At 43.9% G+C, this 11,834-nt stretch overlaps 1 protein-coding gene across 1 annotated transcript in view; it reads right to left on the bottom strand.

Moving 5' to 3' along the window:
* Positions 1 to 5,667: 5,667 nt before the first annotated feature.
* The window catches only part of grin2aa (glutamate receptor, ionotropic, N-methyl D-aspartate 2A, a), a 72,296-nt gene continuing 66,129 nt past the window's right edge, over positions 5,668 to 11,834 (bottom strand). Inside the window, exon 15 of the mRNA XM_052049145.1 lies at positions 5,668 to 10,900. Coding sequence (XP_051905105.1) covers positions 8,930 to 10,900 — 1,971 coding nt within the window. The 3' untranslated portion in view covers positions 5,668 to 8,929. The remainder of the gene's footprint in view (positions 10,901 to 11,834) is intronic.

The raw sequence follows: 11,834 nt of genomic DNA, 5'->3' as shown, positions 1-11,834 counted from the left end.
AGGTGTAACCGTTCATGATAAACGTGTACTACATTTATCCCGAGTGCGCACGCAACGCTATGCTAGACTTTACGCGGCTCAAGACTCGGCCAAATTAGAAGTTGGCAGGGCCGTCCCGGATGAGAGAGGCAATTCACATCTAATTACTCTGCTCCTTCCAACTGAAGGAATCGCTCCCACCCGGAGGAGCAGAGCGCCGTCCTCCCCTTTCACCGGAGAGCTCACTTATGTGAAATAAGGAAAGGAAGGAATGATGCGTTAAAATGGAACAGAGCCCAGCTGAGAGAGCACGGGCTTCGTGAAAGTTGTCCCATGTGGCTTTCACTTGTGCAGCCGGTTGGAAAAAAAAAAAAAAAAAAATTCAGACATTTCATGACTTAAAATGAAACGCTCTGCACCAAACGGAGGCTTCCAGCCTCACCTTGTGTGGCGGCCGATTTACAGGAACAAGGTCAACCAAGCCAAGACGCTGGAAGACCATCATGAAATAGATCACCATCGTGATGAAAGGAAACCGCCATCTTGCCGTCCTCATTTACCCCAGCTCATAAAAATCTCTTCTTGCAACTTGTAAAGATGCTTTTTGCCATTCAGATTTCCACTATCACCAAAAACAACAACAAAAGGTCCAGTAATTCCATCCCGTGATAATTCTGACCCATACCATCAATTCACCTGCACCTGTGGACTTATCCAGTGCAGATAAACATGATTTCAGTCACACTCTCTCTTCAGAGAGAGAAAATGTACTGCAGAACTTCATCAGTTAATAAGATCTCAGTTGAAATGTTTGCATTCTTGTTCGGTTTGCATAATGCGCACTCACGGAATTCGATTTGTCTACCTCGGCGGCTTTGAAGCGATTTGAAGATCATTTGTTTGTTCTCAAAATGCGGCTGATATTACAGCTGATGACACTTCTCTCAGCGGGCTTCCACGTTGAAAAGTGTATTAAAAAAAAGCATGATGTCATTAAATAAATCCGTTTTGTTTCCGTGTCTTGAAACATACTGAACATCCTTGAAGTATCCACCCCCCCCGCCACTTTCGATATGGCTTCTCCTGTCCAGGGGAACGGGAAGCGGGAAGTTTATCTCAGCGGTGGGCGCTTCTATTTTACAGTCCAACAATTCCATTCAGATCGACTCAGCGGGACGACAGTTTAATTCAAAATGGTGCGAATCAATTCAAGAGGGTACGACGAACGCAATCTCTTGTGGCCATTCTATGAATGAACTTGTCAGTACTGTCAAGAGGCTCCACCCTTCAAAGACATATCTTCCCCCCCCCAAAAAGACGATTTCTATCGATAAAGATGTATATGTCTGTGTGCGCATGTGCGTGAATCCTACTTGAAAACAATATTGTGCATCGCAGGTCGTGACATCATCCTAAGAGAGGAGATTTGGAAGAGTTTTGGCATGACCGCTGTGGAGAAGGTCGATGCCCAGAAGGATTTTTAATGCTTTTTTTAAAAAATGTAATCTTTTCATCCTCCTCACAAGAAGGTCAGTGGCCCCTTGAGGTAATTTCATGTTTAAAATTTTTTTTGTAAGGACTTGTTCTTAGGGGGGCGAGCTCACCACCACCCAGATGTGATGATGTTCTCTTACATTCATCACAGTTGAACGTACGTTCGTTTTGTAATAACAATGAGCGGCTGAGGCCATTTTGAAATTGTTCAAGAGTGACAGCGGTTGATTGTCAAGCATGCGGCTAGTTGGGTCATATACTATCCATCTGAAAAATAAATTGGAGCTTTAATATACAGTGAATTGTCTGGTTGGTGTTAAAAGTAAAAAAAAAACATCATAAAGAAAGACTTGTGAGTGCACATTGATGTGATTTTTCTCAATTCATAACAAAGTGACAAAAGCCTCAAACGTCAGGTTTCCCAGCAGCCATTTCAATCTCTTGTATTTGCCACTTTTCCGAATGGGAACAATCGATGACTTTGCACCTTCTGCAAAATGAACCGAGTGAGCTGATCAATCCGGAATTTTTTTAGTGGTAAGAAAGTGCCTCCCGGGTCTGCCCGGTAGTCCAGTGGTTAGCACGTCGGCTTCACAGTGCAGAGGTACCGGGTTCGATTCCAGCTCCGGCCTCCCTGTGTGGAGTTTGCATGTTCTCCCCGGGCCTGCGTGGGTTTTCTCCGGGTGCTCCGGTTTCCTCCCACATTCCAAAAATATGCATGGCAGGCTGATTGAACACTCTAAATTGTCCCTAGGTGTGAGTGTGAGCATGGATGGTTGTTCGTCTATGTGTGCCCTGCGATTGGCTGGCAACCGATTCAGGGTGTCCCCCGCCTACTGCCCGGAGACGGCTGGGATGGGCTCCAGCACCCCCCGCGACCCTAGTGAGGATCGAGCGGTTAGGAAGATGAATGAATGAATGAATGAAAGTGCCTCCCAAATGTGTTACTGTAACCAACCACCCACCTTAGGACCGCTTTGCGTGCCAAAATTCAAACATATAATCTTCTATTTACAGTATATGTAAATCATTTTTTTTCAAGCCACTAACCTAAAGATGAAATATATTTCCAGCTACCCACATCAACATATTCAATAATCCACACTCGAGGATCAAGCATGAACAACACAACCACAACAAGCCCAGAGCCAAACACAATGATACATTGGGTCATGGTGGAGTTGTGGTCCGGAATCCAAAAGGATAAACTGAAGCCAAATTTTGCTTCAATACACAAGACAGATGAGGTCAAAGAACGAACACCCCCGCTCCATCCAAAAATAAGCCCCCCCCCTGAAAACAGCTGCAGCTTATTTCACTCAAATCTGCATTGACAGGATACACGCAGATGCTCAACTGCGTTGGGCTTTTGTTGCGTGTTTTTGTTGCCTCGTGGCCGTGGGCGTTTTTTTTTTTTTTTTTTGTCCATCTGTTCTCTTCATTGCCAGTGGTGAGGGGAGAGGGAGAGACAGGGGACAAAGATACAGCGAGAGAGACAGAGAGAAAGAGAGAATAGGTTGAGGTTGAATAGAGCCGCAACTGTGTCCGTTATGGCCGCATGAGAGATTTCCCAGACCAAACGACTGCACTTGTGAAAAAACGCTTTTCAAAACGAGGATAGTTTTTACAAGTTCAGTGCTTTGTGTCTCCCTCTCTCCCTCTCTCACACACACACACACACACACACTTAGAATGAAAGTGGAGCAGGTAGCGTTGCTGCAGCATGTTGCTCAAGGACGTGTTAAGCAGGACACATGATTGCAGGTGGTTGAAAACAACGTCCACGTCCCCCAGGTAACATCACGTTGCTATTTTTGGACTCCACACAAGGACTAAGATCCCGCAATCCATTGCGGGTAACTTGGCGACTTTTCAAGACATCGGGTTTGTCAAGCAAGCAGTTGCAACCCGGGTTTACGGGGCTATCGAGTCCCGCACTTACGTAAGCAGCTTATATAATCACACACCTTTGATTCGTGTGTTTAATAACACTGGATTTTCTTTTACGCTAAATAGAAAAAAAGAGAGCGTCTTAAGTATTTTCGGGCGCGACATGCCTGATTCAATTATTGAAAAAAACAAAACAATAAAAGGTCAATATATGACTTTTTTTGAGGAGCTACATTAGTTGAATAAAAGGTTAAATGAATTAAGATAAAGAGGGAGAAAAACAAATTGGCCTGTTCTTTGACAATTACATTTCAAATGCCAAAGGTCTGTGACTGATTCGGACGTTCAACGCTAAAAGGCTTCAATTCAATCTTGTGTTGCTCGAACTTGCCAGAGGGTTGCACAAACGCGAGCCAAACGGATCGATGCCATCGGCTACAGCGACACACGTTGTCATATGCACACACACACACACACACACGCCTTGCCCCCAAGATTTGTTTTATTTTGACAAAGCCTGCCCTCTCCTCCAAGTAGCCCTTATACAGCATACTTTTTTTTTTTTATAATCCCTCCGACACAATAAACAAAACATCAGATTCCTTTATCTTCTTTCACCTGCAAATCGGGAAAGAATTAATAAGGTATCTTGTCGTGAAATGGATCAGACTCTGGCTTTCAGGGCGTTTTTTTTTTTTTTTTTTTCCAGCCAAGAGTCTCTTGAAAGCTTCATAATTGTACGAGAACTCCTGAGCCCAAAATAACTTTGCTTTGGCAGGTGAGCCAAAATGAACCATGGGTCTAACACAGACATCCATTAACATAGTAATTACACAGCCTGTGCGAGGTTTACTGGCCCGTTTAACTCCTTTAACGGAAAAAAAAAAAGTTTTGCGTTTTATAATTATGGTTTGAATTGAATTTATATGCTGACATTTAACACAACTAATCCAATGATAAACAATTATTTTGATTATATTGAATTTTCCAAAAATACAGGGATTTGAATACAGAAGCTGATTGTAATTTTTATTTTTTTTTAACCGCAATAAAAAAAGTAATGCTATAGAACAATGTTTAGGTCAGCGTTAGTCGTCGAATGATTGGGCAGAAATCTCTGATGTTTTATTCTGTTGTAATTTTAGGAGAGAATCGGTCGGAGTGAGATTTGGAGCGGAGGGAGTCAGTGATTGGAAAGTCAATAAGATTATTACAGTGGAATTGTGTTTGTTAAAGAGCAAAATGTTTCACGGGAGAAGGAGAACAGATGGATTTAACAATTTACGGAGCGGGAGAGAGGCATCTCCGTCCCATGGAAAAGGAAGGAACAAATCAGGCAGATGGTAAATGTCGCTGGAGCCCAAATGGCAACATGATGCTCAGTTAAAGTGACACACACACACACACACATATAAGATAAATAAATAAATAAACAAACCACAATAAATACACACATGCACATGTGGGCAAAAGCTTGATATGACGTAACGGAACAAAACACCATGATGGACCGGAACGACTCTTGCGTAGTCATTTTTCCGGGTTTTGATATTTTGTTTACAGTCGCTTATGGCGTGGTATACTCGCCGGACTTGCATGCGGGAAGTCCGGCATGTTCGTCTCTAGATGTGCCCTGTGACTGACTGGCGAGCAGTTCCGGGGTTACTTTTGCCCAAAGTCAGCTGGCTTCAGATTACAGGAGCAGCAGTTAGCTAAAGCTCTCCATTCCGGGGCTACCTCCACTAATTGCTACAAGGGTCAAAGTCTTTCCAAGCTAGCGGCATCCCTTGCAGCATGTCCTGCTCGTGCCTCAAGGTCTCCTCCCACTTTTCCCTGGAGACCAGTAAGGCAAAGAGATAAGTTGATGCTTCAGGCACATAAGATGGCAACTGAGGAAGGAAGAGCAACTCAACTGTGAGTCCCTCTCGGATGACCGCACTCCTCACTTTATCTCTAAAGGTGAGGCCGGACACCCCGAAGAGAAAATCTAATTTCAGCCTCTGCAACGAAATGTAAAGCGACCGGGAAATGGAAAGCTTTGCTTTCTGACTTGGCTCCACAGTGAACGTACATTGCTTGCATCTGCATGTCAATCTTACAGTCTGTCCTTCCCAAAACTACAGAATCAAAATCCAGAGATGCTTGGGCTATGTTCTCACGTGTACTACGTGTACGAGCAAGATCCCTCGTTCCCTGTAAAAGAATTCTTCGTTATCAACGACACACCTCTTGCCGATTGACACGGAGTCATGCTGCAAGGCGATCTGCCGGTTGGCATTTGCAATTGTGACAGGACAGCGAATCTTGTGAATGGTGAAAGTTTTATTCTAGTTGCTCTACATAAGAGAGAGATAGCAAGAAAGAGAGAGAAAGAGAGAGATAAAGAGAGAGAGAGTGCACAGAAGAACTCCTGTGAAATTCACACCAAAAATATTGTCTTTACTCTTTATCATTTATAATTCTCCATGATGATGTATTTCAGTATGAATTTACAAGTGATGTTTACAGGTGTCATTTTCTAAGTATATTCAAAATAGTTCCTTAAAAGTCTTTGAGTTTACCCAAATTAACAATTAAAAAAAACAAAAAAACAAAAACAAAGCTTTTCTACAGCAAACCATAAAGAAAGAGGTCTCATATCTTTGGAGGGTGAGCAGACTCAAAGGTTAAGGGTTTTTTTTTTCCTTTTTTTTTTGTCTTCTTCTCGGTGGAAGTCCTGACTATACATGAAGGAGTGGGAAGAAAGAAGGAGAGCTGGTGGTACATTTAAAAATTCTCACCTGCCATGGAGGAAGAGCAAGGATGTCCCACCATCCCAAATGAAGCCCTGACCTCTGACCTGTAATCCCATTGAGCAAAACAGGGTCTGATAATGACCCCACCCCACGCCAATGAGCGAGTACACTTTTCCCAAAAACAGCAGCAGCGTCTTCATTATGTTAAACATAGATAATCCCCACCCACCCCCCCTCAATCTCTCGCAAATATGTAAATACTCACACCTGGTTACAAAGCATTAGTGATCATAACAATCATGACAAAATGAAACAAAACAGAAACATAAAACATTGTTACATTTGGGGTTGCATGCCATCACCTCATTATTTATCATTAAATGTAATTAAAATATTTGTTCTTTTTCCATTAAAAAGAGCAGGGTTGTCATCACAAGGGTGCGTTTGGGTGCCCGTGTCTTCCAACATCATTTTTTTTTTTTTTTACATTGTTCACTCATTCACTCATCAGCTCACACAAGCAACGTGTGGAGATATATAATACATGTTAATCAATATGCAGATAAGATGCAAAAAAAAAAAAAAAGCAAAAGAAGGACAACGTATTACTCATCAGTCAGTGGGTTCATCTGAAGCAATGGAAGGAAGCAGTACAAGAGTAAGAAAGGGTGATATGATGATGTGGTTGTTGAGCTCCAACTGAAAGGCAGTCAAATGCCATAATTTATAAAAAAAAAAAAAAGCAACAACAACATAAAAAGCATTTTCATCAAAGGGTGGCAAAATATTGGGACATTTAGTTAACATCATTCTGTTATAGTGCACTTTTTGGCACAGGGAGAAATGTCACAGTCACGCCCTCCTCCATGAGCACAATCCCCCCCCCCCCCGTTTCCCTCCTCAATTGGAAGACGTTGACCATGTCAAAAAGGAGAACAAGTTTGGTTCTGTGTGCTGCCACTATGAACATTAAAAAAAAAAGAAAGAAAAAAAATGTTTTTGGTTGGTTTTCTACAAAATAGGCAGTGTCTTTTTGCGTTGCTATGATTGACGCTCTCCCCCAAAATGCTCATCATCATCCTGAGGTATTTCATTTGATACAATTTGTCTCTGTCAATCCAATCGGGCAAATCAAGAAATCAGATAAGCCTATTTTTTTTTCTTGTATTTTCTCTTTTTCAACTGTAGATGGTGCAGAGGAAAAAAAATGCTACCCAAAAATTTAAAAAAAACTGTGCAGTCATTTGTACAATGTGTGCATGTGTCAAAAAAGAACAGAAATGAAGAAAAAATAAGATTCTATGATTCTTTTTGTCTTCAAGCTTACCCACACACACAATACTCGGACCACCCATCTGGCCCGACTCACATCATACATACATCCTAACGTATGAAGTGACCAATAAATAAGAAACCCCGCTTGACTCCGGATGAAAATCAATTGAGGACCGAGTAATTACTGTACAATTTACACTATCCAGTGTAAAGAAAAAAATATATATATAATCAAATAAACTACACCCTAGTGGAGTGATCGAGCAAGGGAGGGGGAGGAGTCACCTGTTTTTCAAAAATAACAAGTACCCTGTATGTCATCTGCAAGGAGGTCATCGAACAATCAAGCATCTTTTTATCCAGTCCACAATTTCAATAGATTTGAGCTTTTTCCACCAATTTGCCGCGCTCTCGTTTCCCATTTTTGCTCTTCTTGCTCTGTTGCAGCAGTCGCCTCTAAACATTGACTAAGGTCAATGTTTTGATTGTACAATCATCCATACGTCACATTTGGCTGCAAAGGGGCTCCTTTGTTTGAAACATAGATTTTAGAATGTGTGTGTGTGTGTTTTTTTTCTTCTCAGCTGCAATGGCGAAAAAGAAACCATGCAAAAATAAATCGACAGCTTTGGACTGGTGTTTTTCAGAAAGCCTTGCTTTTTAAAAACGATTGTAGGAAAGAGGTTTAAAACGAACGGTTATGGTGCTAACAATTAAGCAGGTGGATTCCAAGTGACAAAATCTCAAAATCTTATAGTTTAATTGAATTAAAAACAAAAAAAAAACAAAGCAGTACTTTGCAGCAGTCTTTCCTGCTTGTCTACCACTGTGTCAGTTTTGTCTTTTTATCAGTCTGTAAACATTATTTCATTGGTAGCACCTACACTACTCCGCTCACAGTTCCCAAGCTTGGTCGAAACCGCCGCTTCGAAACGGTAGATTCTCCCCCCCCTTGTGCCATTGAGCCCATTCGTGTCCATATTATGTCACACTTGTTATGTTCAATGTAATAAGTAGCAGGCTGTCGGACTGGCTCGTTGTGGCATCCTGCCCTCCTGAGATGGCCCTATTTCAGGTCGACACATTTCATGTGCCCAATATAGTTTTCCCTGTAAATAATCCTACACCTGCTGCAAGTTGGAGAAATATGGATCAGGAGGATGGTTTTAAAGACAAATCCGAACCTGTGCTTTATCCGTCGCACATTCCCGTCATCCTCCATGATGATGTTTCTCCATTTGTTCGATCGCAACCAATCATCTCTTTTCCCAAAAGTCTTCTCTGAAATCGTGCTTCCTAGTAAAAACCAGGTATTGCGCAACACCTCATGGCAAAGTACTCTCGCAAGCAGCCAAGTGATGAATACACGGTAGAGAATGAACAGAAAACGATGATATCACCTGAAAAGACAAAAGCTGTACATTGACACCCAAACGGGTGAAGATTCTTGGAGAATACAACGAACGTCACGAAAAGAAATGCGTGGCTATGGCATCCCGTAGTGTGTACGAAATTATAATACAAACTCAGGGAGGAGAATATATATGATTTTTGACTTAAACATCCGACTCCAGACTAGGGATCTTTTTATACACCCGTCTATTGCTGAACTGAGCTGAGTTAAGGACGCCACGTGAGGCTGGGTACGCACAAGTCTTATTGGCAGAGTAAGGCATCACATGCTCTTTCTTGTACATGTCGTTCGCTATCCGCCCATCCCGCGAGCAATATGAGGTGGCGGATTTAGCGGAGGAGCGGAGATTGTTCGCATCGTTGCGCGTTTTGATGGGGGCCGCTCCAAGAAGCGCCGCCGGCGGAGCCACCGCCAGCTGTTTGTAAATATCGGAGGAGCTCCGCCCATGGAACAGTCTGCTGCTGGTGTCGTCCCTCAATGAGTGGCTGAGGAAAGGGTTTTCCGAGCCATGGGCCGGGTACAGGGACTTGCTCCTTTTGCTCTCCTCGAGGTTGTGATTAAACATCATCGATTTGGAGCCGGTGCCAAACAGTCTGCCGGAGTAGGGACGCATGCCGAAGAGGTTTGCGTAGTGCGAGTCAGATGCGGAGTCCAGAAAACGATCTTTCTCCTTGAGGCTGACACTACGCGCCGGTCGGCCGAGGTCTGAATCCTTGTGTTTTTCGAGCAATATGTTGTCAAAGGAGTGCTGGCGGTTAAGCCTCAAGCGGTTTCTCTTCTGGACGTGCGGTCCATCTGTTTGCGGCCAGTACAGACCAAACATTTCATCGGGTTGCTGCTGCTGCGGCGGCTGCTGCTGTTGGTGGTGCATGGTGGGGCTCACCAAGGGGTCTGCCAGAAGCTGGTCCTCGCTAATGTCGTACAGGTTCGCCGTGTGGAGACACGCTTCACATCGATTATATGGCGAGCGGGTAGAAGAAGCCGAGGCGGATCCCGTAGGGGTGTAAGTCCCTCCGGGAGGGTAGCCAGCAGTAACCTTTGACAAACAGGCACGGCAGTGCGTCTGTTTGTAACGATCAATCGATTCATGCGGGGAAAGGTTTTTCTCTTTCATGCTGTAGTGTTTCGCGTAAGTTTGGTCTGGCAGAAGATCCGCATCGGTGTGATGCAGCGGTGAGGAGTTCAGATGGATGATGGGCTGCTCACATTTTCTAAAGTTATCGCTATGGTCCGAGTATATTTCTGGGTACTCCAAATCTTCGGCGGCAAGGCCGCGAGTCTCTCGGTAGTGCATGGGGTCTGAGTGCAAGCTCATCTCTCGGTCAGAGTCAATGGTGTAGATTTTCTCTCCGCCTCCTCTCCCAAGTTGGTTGGTACCGCCGCTGACCTGTTTAGTTTTTAAGTAAGACAGTTCCACCTCACTACAGTCCCTCGGGTACTTGGAAGTCACGGGTCTCTTCTTCAAGTTGTCCTTGGGTTTCAGGTGCTTGTTGTTTTCCGGGTCCTTGTAGGAAGCCGCTCTGCTGGAGCAGTCGGAGATGTCGGAGTGGGCCGTATCCTCGGGGAGGTAGCGCTGTGTCTTCATTGACATTCGAGGGTCCGGCATTAGCATGTCGGGCATGGGCGAGGTTCCCGGAGGCACCGAGCGGAGCGTGTCAACCGACTTCTTCCACAGGGTCCGCGGCGGTTTGGCGTTGGTCTGGACCGTGTCAGCTGTAACTGCCACCTCTACCGAGTTGGGATTGGCATCGTTTAAAGTGAGAGGATGCTGGCCTCCCTGGAAGATGTAGTTGTTGAGGTGGTCTTTGTGGCGGGTCGCAAGGTACGACGGCAAGTCGCCCGCGTCCCCGTACATCATATCTTTGGGAGCGTAGCTGCGGTTGTCGGCGTAAATGAAATTGCCCTTCTCGGCCATCATGTCCATGATCATGGGGCCGGCGGAGTGCATGAACTCGCGTTTGGGTGAGTTCATGTGAGAGCCGGCCAGGTTCGACATGTTGGTCATGTGTTTGGCAGACTGGATGAGCTTCATCATCTTGTCTTGCGGACTAAAGTCCAGATCCGTCTTCTTCTTCATGTCGATGTGAACTCCGTGGATGCAACTCCAGATACCCTGCGTGGTAACGGATTGACAAACATGCGGCATGTATAAGGGGACAGAGTTGAAATGAGTGAGTCATAAAACGCAACAAAAGAAGACGAAGACGAGGTAGGTGAAGAGATAACACGAAATGAAACAAGTATGAATTGAACATAAAAGGATTCAGACAAAATGAGGAGAGAGGAGAAAAAACATGGTCACATATCGTCTCAAGCCAGACATGATGTGTTCAGTTCATTCCAGTGGCGGTGACTCAGCGAGTCACCGTGTATAATGAACCAGGGCAGACTTTTTCACAAAACACGTTCATCTTCCCTCAGAGATATCTCAGAGATATATTTTTTTCTCAGTTAGGAGAAAATCTTAAATACTGAAAAAACCTGAATGCTGTTTCATTGGGGTTATGGCTTAAATATTAATCGAGTCTCTGCTCCCCTGGAGCACAACAACATCCTTTATGACAAAAAAGGGTTAGCCAGTGTTTATTTCCTTGCACATATTGATACAAAAATGATTTAATGCACCCGAACCTTGGCAAGTAAGACATTTTGTATTGACAGTTGAAAGGGGAAAAGTTGCGCTCCAAAAAGACATTTGTTATCCCATAATTAAATGCTCGTAAATGAGGGTGAGAAAGTCTGTTTACACCGAAAACGCAATTCACAAAAATCCGACATTAATTAAAGAGTCATTTACCACCTTACTGGCTTTTGGGAGGCTTATCCAAATCACTTTGAGGGTTCTCTGCGGCCTATAATAGTTTTGTAAAGGTTTCCCCCGGAAGAGTTTTATATTTTCCTTCATCTCTTTCTTTTTGCGCTTATGTTCAAACTCAAACTAAATTGCGCACAAGCAAAGCAAGCGGGCATTCAGTGCTCACTCATTTGCTTGGCTTCTTGGAGTTCCAAAGTTGGCCACTATCCTCCGCTACTGATAATCTACTGAT

Source organism: Hippocampus zosterae, chromosome 17, assembly GCF_025434085.1.
Source record: "Hippocampus zosterae strain Florida chromosome 17, ASM2543408v3, whole genome shotgun sequence".
In the NCBI taxonomy this organism is placed as follows: domain Eukaryota; kingdom Metazoa; phylum Chordata; class Actinopteri; order Syngnathiformes; family Syngnathidae; genus Hippocampus; species Hippocampus zosterae.
Note: the sequence above shows the minus strand (reverse complement) of the source record. Positions and strands in the feature narration are given on the sequence as shown.